This window comes from Enoplosus armatus, chromosome 4, assembly GCF_043641665.1.
Source record: "Enoplosus armatus isolate fEnoArm2 chromosome 4, fEnoArm2.hap1, whole genome shotgun sequence".
Lineage (NCBI taxonomy): Eukaryota > Metazoa > Chordata > Actinopteri > Centrarchiformes > Enoplosidae > Enoplosus > Enoplosus armatus.
In genome coordinates, this window is record NC_092183.1 from 17,338,503 (window position 1) to 17,358,116 (window position 19,614).

General features: G+C 41.9%; 2 protein-coding genes and 1 non-coding gene across 3 annotated transcripts; 1 reads left to right on the plus strand and 2 right to left on the minus strand.

Annotated features, from left to right (window-relative positions):
• The first annotated feature begins 6 nt into the window (after nt 1-6).
• LOC139283800 (uncharacterized) lies at nt 7-4,482 on the plus strand. The gene is made up of 3 exons (XM_070903837.1): nt 7-62; nt 541-1,235; nt 3,247-4,482. The coding sequence occupies exons 2-3, from the start codon at nt 595-597 to the stop codon at nt 3,923-3,925; spliced, it is 1,320 nt and encodes a 439-aa protein (XP_070759938.1). The 5' UTR covers nt 7-62; nt 541-594; the 3' UTR covers nt 3,926-4,482.
• Nucleotides 2,061-2,134, minus strand: trnai-aau (transfer RNA isoleucine (anticodon AAU)). Its single transcript has one exon. It is a non-coding gene; the product is annotated as a tRNA-Ile (tRNA).
• skic3 (SKI3 subunit of superkiller complex) lies at nt 4,309-19,042 on the minus strand. Its single transcript, XM_070904324.1, has 40 exons — nt 18,950-19,042; nt 18,682-18,825; nt 17,785-17,876; nt 17,583-17,658; nt 17,342-17,488; nt 16,959-17,057; nt 16,686-16,794; nt 16,383-16,523; nt 16,135-16,233; nt 15,802-15,926; nt 15,493-15,579; nt 15,164-15,267; nt 14,903-15,029; nt 14,482-14,661; nt 14,218-14,342; nt 13,889-14,139; nt 13,661-13,763; nt 13,358-13,540; nt 12,991-13,138; nt 12,836-12,914; nt 12,610-12,671; nt 12,461-12,517; nt 12,310-12,378; nt 11,683-11,757; nt 11,272-11,413; nt 11,058-11,151; nt 10,809-10,886; nt 10,583-10,707; nt 10,358-10,481; nt 9,524-9,748; nt 8,853-8,925; nt 8,634-8,687; nt 8,314-8,425; nt 7,982-8,110; nt 7,775-7,899; nt 7,403-7,567; nt 6,636-6,788; nt 5,813-5,943; nt 4,895-5,024; nt 4,309-4,703 (listed from the first exon to the last, which is right to left on the minus strand). Exons 1-40 carry the CDS (start codon nt 19,040-19,042, stop codon nt 4,623-4,625), a joined length of 4,716 nt encoding a protein of 1,571 aa, XP_070760425.1. The 3' UTR covers nt 4,309-4,622.
• Nucleotides 19,043-19,614: the final 572 nt, after the last annotated feature.

Below are 19,614 nucleotides of genomic sequence, written 5' to 3' on the forward strand. Positions count from 1 at the left end.
CGAAAGTAAAAGTTATTCAGCGGACAGAGAAAGCGGACAGAGAAAGCGACTCCTCGCTGAAGGTAAGTTTTTTAATGTTTTCACTTTAAATGGACCTGAATTTTGCTACAGAGAGAAAGTCAACAAAATAGCCAACAGGGGTCATAAACAGTATAATGTGGAAAGATAGTGTTTAGGCTCATACAGGCTAAGATGTGTCGTCGTCCAGTTTTAATTTCTTATCGTCTCGGTCAGCGGTTCACAAACTGGGCGGAGGGCCTCCCTGGAGGAATATACAGGAAAAAGTGTGAGGGGCTTTCCAAGTAAAGCGGAATGAACCTGATTATAAAGAAACACCAACCGAATAGAAGTGCACTGAAAGCAGCAAGGTTAGCAACATTTATTGAGACAACAGAGCAACATGTACAAGACGGATAGACTTAACAAGACAGAAAGTTCATTTGTATAATACCTCTCAACAACAAGGCGTGTGCTTTAAATGAAACATAACTGGACTAGGCTATAACGTGATGTCATTTTTGTTGAATTCATTTCTCACAGAGCTGCAGATCTTTGTGGAACAACATCCTCTATCAGCCACTTTCCTGAATCAGGATGTCAGTGCGGTTCTGTGGCTGGGAGGTGGTGGACGATGGTGCTTCCTTTACTGGTGTGGAGCTGGGGTCGTCCCAGACACCCCAAAAGCGGGGCGTCTACAAGATGTACCATGGGACCAGCCTTGCCAGCGCACGTCTCATCATTGCCAATGGTTTTAATCAGTCATCGGGTGGCATGCTGGGAAGGGGCGTGTATGTCAGTCGTAACAAGAACAAGGCGGACCGTTATGGTCCTGTAATCCTTGAGTTACGCGTGCGCGTTGGCCGTGTCAAGCGTATTGACAAGAACAGCCCTTCTATGCAGTACACCTGGCACGCTAATGGCTATGACACTGCCTGGGTGCCCCCCAATAGTGGCCTCATATCTGTGCCCAGTGGCCTAGAAGAGGATTGTGTGTTTGACCCCAAAAGAGTCAAGGTGGTGGGCATTGCAAAGGCACCAAGCCCCCTGATCCTGACAGAGCTTCAACAGCTTGTGTCAAAGAAATCCCAAAACTCCAGAGGAAGAGCTTATGTGTGCTCACTGTGTAAGAGAAAGACCCAGCAGGGTTCTCAACACATCAAGCAAAAGTGCTGGAAGTGTGGGAAAAACATCTGCATTCTCATGTCCAAGCATTTCTGTCCAGCCAAACAGGGGTGAGGGGAGAAGATAGCTTGAAAACCGGAGTGGAGTTGTGATGCTGAGAGGATCCACGTCCATATGGCCTTTGTGTGTGCTGGACAATCTTTTCCTTCCTTAAAGCAATAACTGTAATTGATGCAACATGTTCAAATAGTTACTGCTGGACATGTTTTGGGGATCTCTGTAAGTGATCTGCATAGTCTTATTCATGAATTGACACCAGCTTAAAGTAAACCATTAAGTTTACTACATTGCTTTTCACAATGTATTGTGTTCTGTCTTGTCTCACCTGCTATGTGTTGTTTCACTAAATAGATTAATAAATAAATAAATGTATTATAATGTTCATTTCATATTTCTACTGCTCTAGCTTTATGTTATTATCTGATAATCAGCACAAATTATGGTCACATGCAGTCAAGATGAGATACCATATGTAAAGCAAAACAACCTTTTGCCTGACTGACAGTGGATATCAGTTATTATTATTTTACTGCAATTATTTCAATTCACTGTACACCTAATCGTATGACAGAACTAAAGCCAATTGTTATATTATCAGACCCATAATGCCCACCCTAAGGTCCTTATCATGTCAGCTGATATTAAACTTTGGTTGTACATATTTCCAAACAAAGTTACAAATGAACCTCCCATCAAAACCAATTGCAGTCAACCTGTGGCTTTTGGAAGCTTCTGTGGGCAGTGGCCCAATTTCCGTGTATCTTTAAACGGTATTATGTGGGAATCAAGTCAACATTAATGAACGGGGCTGACAAAAAAAACGAAAATACTTTCCATCGACAACGTGTGGGACTCTAGTTAGTAGCACAAAAGCTCCATGGCCCGTACGGGGATCGAACCCGCGACCTTGGCGTTATTAGCACCACGCTCTAACCAACTGAGCTAACCGGCCATGACTATTATGAAGTACAGTCGTCCACATGATTGTAGTAGTTTCACTCACAACTTGGGGGGGAAAAAAGCGAAAGTCTAAATCAATAAGGGTGTCTTAAATTCCACTAAATAGAAACTGAAAGTTATTCAGGTTAGAGACAGAAACGATCACTCACTGACGGTAAGGTTTGTAAACTTAGTAACGTCACGTTAACGTTAATTCTTCATCTTCAACGACACTCCTTCGATTTAACATTAGAGAAAATAGTAACTTACAACAGTTGAACTCGTTTTAGTCACGTTCAAAGGCTGACATAGCTAAATGTCCAACTAAATACATGAGCTTAGTTTGTTTTTCTGCAAATAAACTGATATTCATTCATTTATGTGATAGTTTGTCTTATGGTTTTTTTGAATAGTTACTGAGCCTTTCCTAATGCTACACCAGTTTACGGTAGCCGGCTATATGCTACATTAGTATTGGCATATAGCCTACGTAACTAGAAGGGTTAGCGTTAACTCGTACTAGCTGAGCCGTTGTTAACTTTATGTAGTCTATGACTTAAACCAGATTCTGTGACGCAATTAGGAATCGGGTTGCCACTGCAAATGTTTTCATAATAATTTGTGACATACCATAGCTTTTACCAAACATAATGCTAGCTGTTATTTCTAACGTTATGTGCCGAAATATGTTACCAGTCATATTCTGTGATGACAGAGGGTCAACTACATGAAAGACATTTGACAGGTGATATTAGTGTTATATAGACAGACCTGTACACTAATTTCCACTGTGTCTGTACCCTGTATCTAAATATGGAGGGGGCATATGGTACCATGTAGAGGCTGGTAACAGCTGCTATCAAAATATAGTTTGTGATTAAATATTAAAATGTTTATAGTAGAAATATAGGTGAAATTCAATGGGACAAAGAATATGATGGTTCAAAAATTTCAGTGCAACACTGTCTACCTGGTGTTGTGTACACCATGTCCACTAAAGAATTAAAGCTACATGCAAAACTGGTCCTGAAAAGTGACACCCAATCACTCTTGATTTGGTTATAACATGATGCCATTTTTGCTTTTATTTCTCACAGAGCCACTGGTCTTCCCTTGATAAAGTAGGATGTCAGTGCCGTTCTTTGGCTGGGAGGTGACCTATGATGATGACTCCCCTCATGTGGAGCTGGGGGCGTCTCAGGAGCCCAAAGACAGTGGTGTCTACACCATGTACCATGGCACCAGCGTTGCCAATGCACGGCTCATCATTGCCAATGGCTTTCAGCAGTCCTCAGGTGGCATGCTGGGAAAGGGCGTGTATGTCAGTCGTGACAAGAGCAAGGCCGAACGTTATCCTTTAAAAACGAACTCTTCAGAACGCGTGGTCCTTGAGCTACGTGTGCGTGTTGGCCGTGTCAAGCGTATTGACAAGGACCACCATCCTATGCAGTACACCTGGAGTACAAAGGGCTACGACACTGCTTGGGTACCCCCCAATTGTGGCATGAAAGCTGTGCCCAGCGGCCTAGAGGAGGATTGTGTGTTTGACCCCAAAAATGTGAAAGTCGTGGGCATTGCAAAGGCACCAGACCCCGCACTGGCAGAGCTTCAACAGCTTGTAGCTAACGGCCCCGGTAGAAGAGGTGGGGGTGCAGCATCGCATGGTGGTGGTGCTGTGGATGTGTGTTCACTGTGCAAGAGGAAGACCCAGCAGGGCACTCCACACATCAAGCAACTGTGCTGGGGCTGTGGGACAAACATCTGCACTCTCATGACCAAGCATGTCTGTCCAGCTAGGGTCTGAGAGGGTGTAAGGGAAAAGAGAGCTGTTGTGAAATAGATAGCATGAGGATCCAGGTCCATATCACCTTTTATATGATGGAGGGAAATCTAAAGCCACGTTCACTAAAGAGTAAAACCTCTCAACTCAGGGTGTAATAATACTTTGGAAAAAGGACTCAAAGTTTGTACTTTTCCAAATAAACTGATAGGTGCAACATGTTACAATAGTGCTTTACATGTCTTGAGAATCTCTGTATGTTATCTGCAAAGCCCTTTCATATGAATATAGCTGGAAATGAGACATTTACGTTCACTATAATGCTCTAATGTACATTCCATGTGCATTATATTGACAGATCAGCAATCCTTAGGATTATGTGCTATCAAGATGAGACTATCTTTATATATTGAGCAAGATGTCTTTATTTCAGCCTGAATGTGGACATTGGTTAGTTTATGTGGCAGCAACAGCATTTTGAAATAATGTGTGATAAAACTCGTGCTTTTGATTTACTGAACACTGTATATTGTAAAACCAAAGAATCATGTAAAGCAAATAAATGTCATATTCATGACAACAGACCCATAATGTCCAGTTTGATATGATTTCATATATAGTGGAGATACCCAGAAAAGCTGAATTGGTGATGACTTCAGCCTGTGGATAAACCCGCTAAGATGCATGATTTCATAGTGATGCAGTTGTAGATGTCCAAAATTCAGGAAGACGAAGAGGTAAGCAGTGAATGAAACTCCAGCAGTCTATGATCTCTATTCATTTTGGCATGTTGCAAAAGGACCTGCAAAAGAGAAAATATATTCACTATCAAAGTTGTGGTGAAAGTAAACAACCAATACACTATTCAATTTATGTGCTGTCGCCATTTCCAAGGAAGTCATGGTTAGAAATAGGCATTTCAAATGATAACATCTCACTACGAAACTGAATTGATATGGTGCCAGTGCAGGTATGAGGCAGCTGTGTGCTCACATTCATTAGCTCCTGGTCGTTTTTGGAATGCAAGTGTCTGAGAAGGTACCAGCTGGCCACCTGTAACACTGTCACTGGGAAGTCTTGAGAGGCAACGTATACCAGCCTCTCCAACAAACGCCTCGTTTCCCTGCAGAAGACACACACAGAAATAGGCAAAGGTATAACATGAGCCCTGTTACTTGTTAACCAAAATCATATCCATTGCATTGTCTGGATGTCTCATACACACAGGCCTACACGTAGGAGTGGAGTTTGTGAATGAAATGACGGGACACGTTATGCTGCCTGTGTTGTAAGTGACACCTATGCTCATTAGCTCGTGCAAACACGAAGTTGGATGGATGCTGATCTTGTTTGGTCCCTAGCTGAAATTAGCTGGCACAAATGTTCTACTTCTGTTGGTCTGGGTTGAAACCCTGTCTGAATCTATTAACTGTTCCCTCTGTTTTCCAGTATATACGATAAAATGAAACTGGTCTCTGGCATGAAAGGGCCTTTGATATTGTGATTATGCTTGGCACAGAGGAGTTCCTGCAGCATCTCTCAAGGAATTTAGCCAGTTCGTGGTTGGCATATTCGTTGTCCTCAGCTCTCTGATGAGTGTAGCATTTTAATTAAGCAGCCTGGCAGGCCTGTGAGGTAGTGACAGAGGCTATTATGTCAGGACAGGAAAACTTTGCTTTGTACATTGCTTTGCAGTTCCAAAAGTATCAACATCTTGAAAAGACAGATGGAGGCACACATCTGAAGTTTCAGGAATCTTATGATTCATTTAAGCATTTTAGATGATACATTACACTTGCACGCCAATGGGATAAAAACATTTGCATATCTATGCAGAACAACCCAAACAGCTGCATCGTGAATTTGTATACTACCTGCTGCATTGGAAACAGAACATTGAGGAGCACTGACCTAGCTGCCGTCTTGGTCACATACTGGTGCAGGGCCTGGAAAAGGAGGGCCATAGGGGATGAATCCAGCTTCAAGACCTCAGTGGTGGCTTCCGTTATCAGGTCCGTCCAGTCGTTTCCTGGTACACCAGCCTGAGATGTCAGATCACACAGGGTTAAGAAATTAACTAGCAACGAGAAGCCTACACAAAATTACATTATATTAATCTACTACACTTGTAATGCTTTTAACTATATGGACAATGTGTGCAACACCTACCTCCTCTGGGTAAGTAACTGTAATCAAAATCAGATGATGTCCACAGAGTTAACAAAATGTCAAATAAAAAAAAGAATTGTATTTAATTATGGTAGGTAACTATGGGATTTGCTGTCCTGTGAGCAGTGGACTAAAAACCACAACCCTTCCCGTTAAATCACAAAGGCAGTTTCTTGTCTTGTTTGTGTTTTCACTTGGCCTCGGATACTGATCCTATAATTCTGTTGGATATTCACCCATCTTTCATCTCCTCTACCTTGTTTCTGCCCGCGTGACAGGGACGTAGACAGGAGTTGCCTCTGGCCTTGTGTGTGTGTAGTAATATGCAAATCTTCTTGTCATTATTCTAAAACACTACTAGTCCCTATTGTTAAAACATTACTCCTGGGGCAAAAGAAAAACAGCGCTACCATCCTTACAGAGTGCCAATTTTAACCTGTATTTTGCAATACAATACTAATACATTTGTAATATATAGATAGTGCTGTAATAGTTGTACTTTATCACTCTAAAATTAGGAATATTTTGGATCTAAATTTATGTTATATCCTCTGCAGGAACTCACCATGCAGGGTCCTAGGGCCAGCAGGGCTAGTCGGAGCAGGCTGGCTACCTGGCTGCTGTGCAGGCCGAGCTGTGAGGCTACCTGCAGACTCTGCCTGTAAGCCATGACGGCCTGGACCAGCAGGCCCTGACTACGATATACCTCGGCCAGCCACTGAGAGAAGGAGAGTGATTGGAAGATCATGAATGAGTGGGAGTAGAAGTGAGAATGGGAGATTTACAGAGGGATGGGTGGGAGAGGAAGAGGAGGGGCATAGAAGAGATCGTTAGAGGCAATGTGAGATAAAGATTAGAAGGAGAGAGGAAACCAAGAACGAGGGTTAGGGTTAGGGTTTTTCTTAAATCACTCATGAGTTTACATCTGATAATCGCTGAAAAATAATCCACTGCCTCTTACTTAAGGTTGAAGCAAATAAAAAACTACTGGTACAAAAATGCAGTATTTTCAGCTAGAAATATGATACAATGATTTCTCAAGAATTACTTTATTACTCGAAGCAACAATGAACTGAAATTATTTTATCCACAAATAGAAGGACTAACAGAAACAACATGGACAATTATTTGCTATCATTACATACAACAGTTGGTTCAGTAATGACTGTATGTGATCTGTCTATGTTTGTGCAGATATTGACTGATACTGCAACACATTTTAACTCCACATTCATAATGTCACATTTGTGGTCATTACATATGTTGGCTTAAAAGAGAGAGCCTGGCTTCAGTTGCTGCTTCTCCCCTGCTGGTGATGAAGCGTCCACTTACGTGCCATGCCCCAAGATTGGTGGGGTTCACCATCACAGTGCTGTTTAGTTGCTCCAGCACAGAGTCTGGGAGGACAGTATCACCATTGGCAGCAAAGAGGTGGTGACACTGCACCTGTCTCAGTGAAAGCATCACTGCTGGGTGTTCTGGAGAGACATTCAGCACCTGCAGGACAAAGCAGGCAGAGCATGAGGAACACAGCGATGGAAGGAGGACACATGAGATAAATCAGGGCGTAAATTGTATTACTTCATCTATGTTAATTTCTGTCAGAAACAAGTCTAACCATTTCCACAATTAAGTAAATAAGAGAATAATACTGAGGTTGTGTGTGTGTGTGTGTGTGTGTGTGTGTGTGTGTTCATATCCCACCTGTGAGCAGAGGGCTTCTGCCTGCTCCAGCTGCCCCCCCAGTGTGAGACCAGTCACAGCCTGTTGTAGTACCCAGCCCTCTAGACTCTGGACTAGAGGGCGCTCCATCTCCTCCACACTACGCACTGGGATACAGAAAGGTGTTTGTTATGCACGCAAACACACACAAAATACTAGACACCATAAAACACACACCAATGCAAGCACCTTTCTCAGAAACCACTGACATGAGGACTTGCTCCAGTCCTTGTCTGCAAGGAGCAGAACCTGAAAGATAACACGAAGTGTTTTCTGTGTGACAGGCAGCCATTAATCCCGCCCACGTTGCTGGATCATCTGAAAGTAGAGAGAGGAGTGGAGACTCAGATCACACGGACGTTTCACAGTATTCCCTTTAATGGTAAGTGTAAGATAGATTTCATGCATCTCTGTGCCACAAAGCTGCAGAACTTGAATTTACTGTATATATCAGTGTGTGTGTGTGTGTGTGTGTGTGTGTGTGTGTGTGTGTGTGTGTGTGTGTGTGTGTGTATTTATACCGGGACAGAGCAGCACAGCTCTCTGCATAGTCTTCAGTGCATTCCTGTGACTGTCCTCTCCAGAGTGTCTCCCACTAGCCAGCTGGTTCACTCCACTGTACAACAATGCCCTCTGCAGGCACACAAGTTAGATCAGCTCAGTTTCATATACATGACATGTCAACAGTGTGAAATAGATTAAACACTATAGAGTTCTGGCAAAATAACATAATAGTGTTGAGTTTAATGGCTGTGAGGTTAAAGAAAGTGTAAAATAAAAGAAAGAACACAACAGATAAAGATACACAAAGCCATTTCATCATACATAGTCACTCTTTTACCTTTCCTTGGGTCATACTGGAGAGACAGGCAACATGACCAGCCATCGCTCCACCCTGAAATACAGTGGACAAAACCATGAACACTTCCAGTATAACTGTCCAGCAGCACTACAGCAAACGTAGATGAGGCTGCTCAGTTAAATGAGTGGGTGTATAACAAATATCCTGGGTTTGTACTTGGGATGTGTGTGTGATGTTTGTGTGTGTATGCAGCCTTACATTTGCCTTCCTGGGGTAGTACTGTGGTACCAGTCTGGACAGCAGGGCCCATAGAGATGGGTTTCCAGGATTGCTATAAATAAGACAGAATTTGTACCTTATTGTTTATTTTCCCATAAAAATATTCTAAGAACTATTCTGTATATATATGTTGCTACACTGTGCAGGGAACTGTTGATAATGCTTCAAAGTACTTGCAAGTCCATAATGTTTAATGTTCAAGAGTCTCCAAGGAGGCAGAAGAGACAAGGCATTTATTGGACCTGGCTCTGATCACTCAACAGTGCAGATACCGGCATACTTATTTGTGGTGCGTTAACCTTTTGTCAGCCGCCATTGAGATTTCGATTTAGAATATACTGTAAGTCGGTTAATTTTTCAACCACATACTTACTTTAATAATTCTGCACAAATCTGCATATTTTAGACATTTCTATCCAAAACTAATGATAGTAAATCTAGTGATACATGCAATCAAACACACTTATCATACCATCTCCCAGCTTTTGCACACTCCTCCACAAAATGCACATAAAACAAGCTGCAAAAGGTAAATATGTCAATTAAATCTGGCCAAAGTGCAGTTTGGGTTTTTTTTAAGTCGAATTATGTTATTGTAGGGTACAGCACATCAGTAGGGTACTCTAAACAATTCAAACAAGCAGGTTTACCTGTGTACAGCTCTGGAAGCCTCTCTTTGCACTGCACTGTAGTTGCCCTGCAAGGCCAGCAAGGCGCAGGTGAGCAGACATCGCTGCTCTATAACATTCCCAGAGGCTGAACCTTGCTTCAGCAGCTCAGTCAGGGCAGCAGCAGCTAGTGTAGCATCACTGTGGACCAATCCCAGGGCACATAAACACAGCAGAGACTCTGAGATTGGTTCCTTTAACATCGAGCTGAGGAGACAGAAAGCAGACAGATGAATACTTCTAGCTAGTATAAGTATAGTACAAGTATTATCACACATTATCATTATGTAGTAATGCAATCACTTGAAAGATTGTCCTTGGAACAGTCAAATGGTTTTGGGAAGCTCCGACATCTAAGATCAGAGAGTTTTCTGTCAACCAGCATCTTATTAAATGCAGGAAAAGACCATATCTTTTTTTTTTTGTCTTTCAGGTTTGGTTCCCTTGCATCATAGCTTGTGAATGCAATACTGTTTAGCCACAAGCACTTGAATAGTCCCAGACTGAAACGGAAATTAAAAAAGCCCAACTGACATTATCACCTGAAAATGAAGACAAATATCATATGATCATTGACTACATCATATTGCCACACTCTCACAAGCATTACAATGCAATAACAGCTTAAAAAACAATGGAGGATTACTATATCTAGTCGTAGTCTTGGCAAGTTTATTTTTATACTGGGATGAACTGAAAAGGAAGACTGGTCAGGAAAACCCACACATCAATCAACCTATACAGTTTATTAGTTGGTGGATAAGGACAAAAACATACAAAACCACTGGCATGGTCCAAACAACACTGTGGACTCACCATTTAAACAGCAGAGTCTTGGCTGAGTCTAGGTTACCCTGCCGGTGCTGAAGCAGAGCCAAAGCTGTCAAGATGTAAGCCTTCTCCTTTTCACTCGAAGCCACAGCCAAGGCACGTTCGTAGGCTACAGTGTACACACACACACACACACACATTTATTCACAGTCCCTCTGGCATGTAAACACATATACAATCTCAGATTTCAGTGCACCTCCCCGTCCTCACCGTTGATACTCTCTGGGATCAGACCTGCCCTGCAGTAGGCCAGAGCCAGTCCAGCCAGATCACTGAGCTCCTGCAGTGGAGTGGAATTATAAACATGCACTGCCTCCTCCCACTGGCCCGAGGTGCTGCAAACGACATGGTGAGACACATAAAGAATGGAGTTTGGGGATATTCAGTACTGTCAAAGGTAGTTAAAATACATGATAATAAAATAGCTGGTTGTTACCACAAAGCACAGCCATAACTGCCCAGAGCAAAAGCCAGCTCCTCTGTTGAGGACATGGACTGAAGCAGTTCAACAGCTCTGAGGAAAGAGAGTTCAGATTGAGAAAGGTGAACTGTAAACAAATGTGTATTAAACTGTGATCCTTATAGATGAAATAGAGCTTCAACGTCTTTTGTGTCTCATTTTTTTCTTGGTAAACTGCCTCATCTGTGAGCTTGTGGAGTGAGTCAGTGTAATTCAGACAAACACCTTTGGTAAGCCTGTAAGGCCTGCCTCTTCAGCTGCAGATGCTCATTCAGGTAGCCAAGCATGATGAAGGCATCAGGGTCAGACTGGATCCTCTCTGATAAGGATGCAAAGGACATTTCATGTCACACAACATCTGCCTCTAACACATGGCCCAAATACAACCAAGGGATCTGTGGACCCTGCATGCACATTAACACACAAATAGATGCTGCACCTGTGTACTTGCTGAGTGCCACCTGAGCAGCAGAGATGGCATTCATCTGGACTATGTTGTAGCGGTACAGTTCAGAGTCTCTGTTGCTCTTATCCAGCAGGGTGGAACACACCCAGTAGGCATAACCTTTCACTCCCTCCATCTATCGGGGAAAAGTGAGTGGTAGAGATATGTAGATGAAGAGGGAGAAAAAGCAGAGAAATGCAAAACATACACACACTCAGACAAAGTAAAACAAAATCTCTTTCATTGTGGTATCAGCCCTAATTACTAACTAGTAGTAGCAAAATGCGAAAAGTTGATCATTTAGCAGAGTGACAGAGAAAGTTGAAGCAAAGTTTAAACTGTTATTAGCCAACTAATTAGTGGCTATTACAATTGCAACCCCAGTGGTTTTGGGTGGTCACGCACATGAGTGCTGAGTTCAGTGGTGTGCCTGAAAAGATCCATGGTGTCATAGCTTCCCACTCGCTCTGCTATCAGCGCCTGGAGGGAGGACAAAGGGATAAAACTATCATTTAGACAGATAGAGACAAAGAGGTCAAAGAGAGTAATTCATTAAGTCTTATGAATACTTGCACACTGATATGCAATTTATTTTTCTTTTCAAACCTTGTACTCAAATTACAGTTAATTTTAGCCAAGAAATTTCTTACCTACCACTGAACTTGAAATGCTTGCATTGCTAAAAAATGTATGTATATAACTGATTGTTAATCTCTGATCTTTGTACTCATTTTACAACTCATCAAAACCATTGAGACCCTGCAGATTATACCTCTTTCATATTCTTTACCATTGCGAAACACTACCATCCCAAGAAGAGTTAATTATCTTACATAATTATCCTTTTCCTTTTCCTACTGTTAGATTTTGCCTCATGTTGTGTCACATATTTATGCATATACAGCAGAGGAAATACATGAGTATGCCATAAAATCTAAACCCATGGACACTCCGAATTATTAAAAATGAGTGTGTCCCTTTCCTTGACATGGTGTGAAAGGGATGTGTTGTGTTTTCCCACTACACTTGTACCTGTCCGATCCAGCAGTTGACATAAAGTGGCTCCAGGGACTGGGCAATCTTGAAGGCCTTGTGTGCAAGCTAAGAAAATAAGGCCAGAGAAAATGTCAGCAAAGTATAATAAAAACCAAAACCAACATGTAAGAAAATTAATTACACACACCTCTATGTTGTCCTTCTTCAAATACAGGGTACCAAGGTTGGTCCAAGCAACGACATTCTGTCATGAAAAAAAAAAAGGAAAAAAAAGTCACATAAAAACATACTTTCTCATATTTTCTGAGAATACAATTCATCATGTGCAGTACATACATTTGGTTCAACTTGTATGGACTTGATGAAGCAATGTTGAGCCAGTGCAAAGTTCTCCAGACCTGACACAACAGAAAGAAAGTGACAAGATAAAACTGCATCAAGTTCCATACATAATTAGGATAGGGTTAGGGTTAGGGTCAAGTACACATTGACCAACCAATCAAACTGCCCACCTGATTGGGTAGATTGCTATCATTTACAAGAGTGAACGAGGATATATTACCTTTGCTCATTGAAATGACTCCCAAGGCATTCCAGTAGCTATGGTCCCCACTGTCCATCATGATGGCCTTTTTTAAACACTGAAGAGAAGAAAAGTCTTAAACGGCGACCTCTTGGAGCAAACAATACAAAACAGTGCAGGACTCTGGGAATTACCTGCTGGGCTTTCTCTAGGAGCAGAGATGGGGATTTCTGGTCTCCCTCTGTAGGGCAGAGTAGACTGGACTGGTGGTAGTAGTTGAGTCCTAGGTCATACCAAAGGCTGGGGACCTCAGACATCAGCTTCAAGGCACGGGCATAACACCTGCAAACACAAACAAGCACTTAATGTTCAGTGTTCTATGCTTGGCCAACCGGGGCAGACACGATACCCAAGGGCAATAAAAAGACTATTAAGCCATTAAAGCTATTCAATGTCAACTTTTTGATTACAGTGTCCTGATGTCATAAATGTATGATTTGATTTGAGTAGCTATAGTATAAGCAGCTCGGAAAACGTATTTATGTCTGTTTGTGGTCATACCTCTCGCCAACTTTGAGTGTCTGGACCTGGTTCAGTGTGTGGCTCTGAGTGTTGGGGTCTAAACCAGTCAGTGAAGCGGGCACTAGAACCTGGGCTCTATTTGGCGACACAGTGCTGACTGCGGTGCAAGCATCTCCCAGCAGCTTCCACAAACAGGACAGGTCTGGACGCAGCTGCACAGCTCTGATGAGCACAGAAATGCGAAAGGACAGATCAGTGAAATCGGAGAAACAGTGATACTGCAATGTAGTAAATCACAGACTTTATTTCAATTTACAAATTAAACAGATCTCTAGTCATTACCTAAAGAGGTTCTGTATGGCTTGCTGAATGAGGTCAACAGCTCCCCCATCTCTGCAGTCTTCCAGTAAACTTTTTGCCAGAGACAGCTGGCACTCCCCAAGACCTGAACAACAGATCATACTAATCTGATTAAAAGCCTAGGTTCAGATATATGACTCAGACATTGCAAAAAATGCACAACATTAAGCCAAAGTGAAGGTCTTGGGTTACATTGATTCAAACACCTACCTTTAAGAGCAGGAACATAGTCCTGCTGCACTGTGATCTGCAAGTACTCTGCAACCGCCTCCTTGAACTTGCCCAGGGTCTGTTTGATAGCAGCAGCCTGGTAAACACTGTAGATGGAGGAGGGTTGAAGCTGATGGGCCTTACCAAAGGCCTTCAGAGCTGCTGTAAAGCTCCGGCGGTTTAAGTAGGCCTCACCTAAACACTCCCAACACACCCAGTCCTCTGGGTCTGCTCTCAGAGCTGCCTGCAGACTACAAACAAATCATACACTTACCAATGATAACGTAGAAAATGATTGACTAGAGGTAATACATTTTACCGTCTCTTACTCAGCAGTAGCTTGTTGATGCTCTCCGACCTTCAGGTAGTACAGCCCTCGTCTCATCCAAGCCCATTTAGCTGAGCCTGGAGTGGCTTTCTCAATCACTGACTGAAGTGTTGCTAAGGCAGTGTCCTAAGGCATTTAGGGAAGAGGAAGGGGAGAATAAAACAGGAAGATAGGTAAAACAGGAACATGGAGAAGGCCAAGACAAAAGAAAGAAACACTATAACAAAGTGGCAACACCTTTTTTGGAGTTTGTAAATCAACTTACCATATCGTCCTGTTCCATACTGAGATCCACTGAGGCAGCTCCAGACTCAGCATCATCGTTGTCCAACTCAAAGGCCTTCTTATAGCAGCCTCGTGCCCGGCCATGATCACTTGCCACATCCCGGTAATAGTGTCCAAGGTAGCGAAATACACAACCAAGGTTTGGGTCTAACTTTGCAGCCTGAAATGGACAAATTAAGCTTTCAAACTAAGATGCCATTCAGCACTACACTTAACTTGTGCACAAATAAACTTGTGAAATATCACAATATGATTTTTATAGCCAAGTCAAGTGCTTTAACACTAATCTTTCATAGACAGTGCCATTTTTTAAATAAATATATAGCAAAATACAATTCTCCATACCTACAAAAAAAATAAAAATAATATTAAATCTAAAATTTAAATAATAAAGTACTAACCTTGAGCAAATGCGTATGGGCTTTGCTCCGGTCTTTACGGGTCTCTTCCCCCATGTCCCAGTAGAGTCGTCCAAGCAAGAAATAATACTCTCCACGGTCTGGACTCTGGCTAGCTGCCTTCCGGAAACTAAACAACAGGAGATTCTCACCAATGAGAACTAAAACTTTTTGCACCACACCCACAATGAATTGTTTGATTTATCAAGGTTGAATAGAGAGTTCCACAGATTAAAATCACACAAAAAGAAACACAGTTTTTACCTCTCCTCTGCCAGCTGCTGCTGGCCCTGAGCCGATTGTGCCAGTCCTCTCAGTACCAAGCCCTGGGCCAGATTAGGGTTAGAGGCCACCAGCTCTGACGACACCTACAGAATACAAAACAGTTTACTTGGCACCAATCTATCTTGTGTCTAACACAGGCATCTTTTTCTTCTTTTCCATATATTGAAAGAAAGGACAGAAATGATTCTCAAATTGTCATTATTACCATTATTATTATTGCTAATAAAGTTACACATTAAGTAATTTCCTGCAATACTGTGTTTCTGACATCTTCCCAAACAGAATCCAGTAGGTAAAAGTTTTTCAACCTGAAGTGCTTGATCCACTTGACCCTTGAGAAGGTATCCACGTCCTTTAAGGGCTACTAGAACTGGGTCTTTTCCAGCATCGGGGATCTAAAAAAAAAAAAAGAAAAGAAAAAACATAGATATGATGATGATATGACATTACGTAGTGCTACACATGTATGTCAAAGTTTACAACTGCAAAATATCTTCATACTAAACCCAGAATAAACAAAACATTTTTAACTGCTAAATACACACTTATCTAAAAAGAAAATAAAAAATATAGTGAATGCAACATGCTGAATTAAGAGTATTAGTCAATCACATTACCTGTGAAAATGTCTCCAAAGCTGGGTCTGCAGCCTTCTCTCCTCCACTCCTGACTAAAGCCTCTAGTTTCAGCCTAAGCAGTTTGACCCTCAGCTCCTTGTCTCCAGAAACACACACTGTCAGACCTAACAGAACCAGTGGAGTTCAGTATCTGCTTCAGGGACTGAAGACAGCTGCCCTTTGAAGATGGCAGTAAACATCCTTGTTTCATTCACAAACGAACTCTTGATGAAGTCTGATTGGACACAGTTTTTATGCCGGACCAGTAATTACATGCAGTTGAACAGTCATCTGGATAACTATAGTGAGTGATATACAACAGACTAAACTTACCTTGGGAGCATGACATAGCACTGTCTGAGTATCTGTGCATTTTAAACTGAGCTTCAGCCAGACTGTACCATCCTGCACTGGAGCTCATTTTCTTCAACCCTAATAAAACAGAGGAGACAGACCACAGGTAGCTAGAACAACAATTCTGAATAACAGAGATGGTCATGAAGTATATGTCTCAGTATAAAGTGTTCAGGTGCCTTTTACATAAAGAACAAAATCCATTTTTAGTTGATGCACAAACTAACCTTGTGCGAGGTCCTTAATGGCATCTTTATACCTCCCTTCTTGCAGTGCTTTGGTGCCCAGACCCAAGTGACCTAATCCACTGTTAGGGTCCAGACCCAGGAGCCGAGAGAAACAGCTGACTGCATCCTCATTCTGAACACCTTCAAACAAAAACATAACATGTACTTAGAGTGAGACTGAGTGCAAAAGCCAAAGGTTCTCCACCTTTAACGCATTTTATTGAACAAAACTCATGAATATCTGTAAATCAATCATTGCATTCTGTGATTATAGATTTAATGAGCAAGACAATGGTATCTTACATGTTTTAAGGTAGTGAGAACAAAGGACTTCAAGAGGATAACTTTGGTTGGGGTAGAGGGACAGCATGGACTCACATGCCTCTTTCAGTTTGGCTTCTTCCTGTGGCAGCTACAGTAAGAGGAGATTCATGATGAGCAGCTGATTAAGGGAATAACTGTACAGGGCCTAGTATGAGGTGGCCTACTTTTGATATTTTTGATGAACATTAACACATTTTAATTGTCCCTGAATTTCTGTGGTGGTGACACAGGCATCAGATAAAGTGCACTCACTCCAGAAAGACATTTGACATAGTCTGCGGAGACCTTCTTGTGTTCCTCTCCTGGTACAGCATCCATGAGAACCATGGCCTTCTCAAATGCTGTAATTAACTGATGACCACAAACAAAACAGTCACCAAAAGGGGCAGATGTATATGAGATATGTACACTAAAAACAGCATTAAGAAGATTTTATCTTTATGTTTGTCAGTCAGTGGGAGAAATTGGAGCTTTCGACTTCCACAAGGTCCGGAAAACCTTCTGCAAGTTCTGACTATAACCCTTAAGGGATAGTAGATTGGAGGGAATGGACTCTTACGCGTTGCAAAGTGTTTATACACAAAAAGAAACATGACATGTTGCTAAGTTTAAGTTCACATTGGGGGAAATCTTACATGCTGTTGAGTTTCATTGTCCGGCTCTTCTTCATTAATGCAGTCTGAGAGGAGTTGGGTCATCTGTTGCCATAGCTGCAGTAACTCTTTCTTGTGCACAGCCTCTTCCTCCTTCAGCTGAAGGAACTGCAGCCAAAGCTTTGCCAACTATGTGCAAACATACAAATGCATTAAAATGTGTGAAAAGAACACAAAACAGTCTTTTTTTTCCATTGAACACTAGTTCCTTTAAATTACATACCTTTAAATATTCTTTGTCAGACTGATAGATATCTGACAGCTTTTTGATCATCTCATAGCATTTCTTTTTATCAGAGCTGTTAATGGAAAACATAATGAGAATCAATAACATCACAAGCAAATACACAAGCAAATACTAACAAAGTCATCATAACTTCCTTTGCAATTTTAAACATTATCCTGAAGAGGTTTTTCCACATTACCTTGCATACACCTCAACAAGCTTCTGATAGACGTTAGGCAGCTCAACTTTGAAATCCCACTGATCAGTCTTCTCATAAAGATTTGCCAAGCCCTAAAACACAAATGCATTTTCGAGACAGTTCATAATTACTGCACCTGGGGAGAGAGGTAGTATAATATGCAACATCCCCAGTACAAATTGACACATTTTATAGGATTGTGCCATTAATGAGTTTAATTTAACATTATCAGAAAATTCATTGCTCTCAGTGTAAGACATGTAAAGTGTAGTATACAACATTTAATGTCTGGAAGGACCCACCACCCGCCCCCATCACCCTGTGTGACTCTCCAGGGGACACGGTGGAGTCCTTCCGTTTCCTGAGCTCCATCATCAGCCAGGACCTCAAGAAAGCCCAACAGAGGATGTACTTCCTGAGGCAGCTGAAGAAGTTTAACATGCCACAAACAATGCTGGTTCACTTCTACACTGCCATCATAGAGTCCATCTTCACCTCCTCCATCACTTTCTGGTACGCTGCTGCCTCCACCAAGGACAGGTGCAGACTGCAGCGTATCATCCGCTCTGCAGAGAGGGTGATTGGCTGCAACCTCCCATCTCTTCAGGACCTGTACTCCTCCAGGACCCTGAGGACAGCAGGGAAGATCGCTGCCGACCCCTCCCACCCCGGAACCCTATCGGTTTGACCCTCTCCCCTCTGCCACAAAAACAGTTTCTTCCCCTCTGCAGTCAACCTGATGAACAAGGCCAAAGACTTGCACTTTACCTTTATATTTTTACATGCTTGTTGTCAGCACCATCAGACCACGGCAAATTCATTGTAATGTATGTTACTTGGCAATAAACAGTTCCTGATTCTGATTCAAGCACTGACCACAAAATTTCTCCACCTCACCTGCCATGCCAGTGGCTGCTCAGGCTCCAGCTCCACAGCCTTTTTATAAGCCGTCTGTGCCTGATCTGGTTGCTCGAGTTCACTGGCTGCCAAACCGATGAATACCCATGCGTTATAATTGTTTTTCTCAAGCTTCAAAACAGCCTAAAAACACATTGAAGAGAGCAAAATCAGCTATAAAACATCCCTGTTCGAGAAATGCATTGCTTCATTCAGTACCCAGACTCCTTAAAATAATACTGGAGTATCTGAATGTGAGATACTTTACCTTGCAGTGTTTTAGAGCCTCTTTGAACTCTTTGTTTTTTATGGCCTCTCTGGCACTTTTCAGTGCTGTTTTCACCTCTTTATTACAAGACATCTTGTAATTATCTGAGTGAAACAAAGAGTCATATTAAAATAAACATTGTCACACGAGTCTAAAATAATAGATGGCTAGAATAATAGTAGATGATGTTGCACCATACATTGCGTCTGCATGAATGAATTATGAGATAATTAACGCTAACACTATTCATTTGACAGTAAACTCCAAGTTATGTAGCTACCCGAATTTATATTAGCTAACTGTTAGCCGTTTTAGCTAGCTAAACACAATTTAGCATTAGCTGTGAGCTTATCAGCGCCTCTAAACTATGTATTTCAGAATGAGAACTGGTTTCAAACCTTAATTAATACATACGGTGCTATTTACTCAGTTGTTTGAGCTGTTACCCATGTAGGTTTTGCAAATGTGAACACAAGTTGAGCCCACCCACTATTTACGTTGACAACTCAACAGGATCCAACTGCAGTACCTCAGACCTCTCTCCTTAGGCCCCTCTCATGCAGGTAATATCGCCCCCCGCTGGTCGGAGGATGTATTTTAATTCAAAATATATGCGTACTATATATACTCATACTTTAATAACATTCGTTATTAAAATAATTATT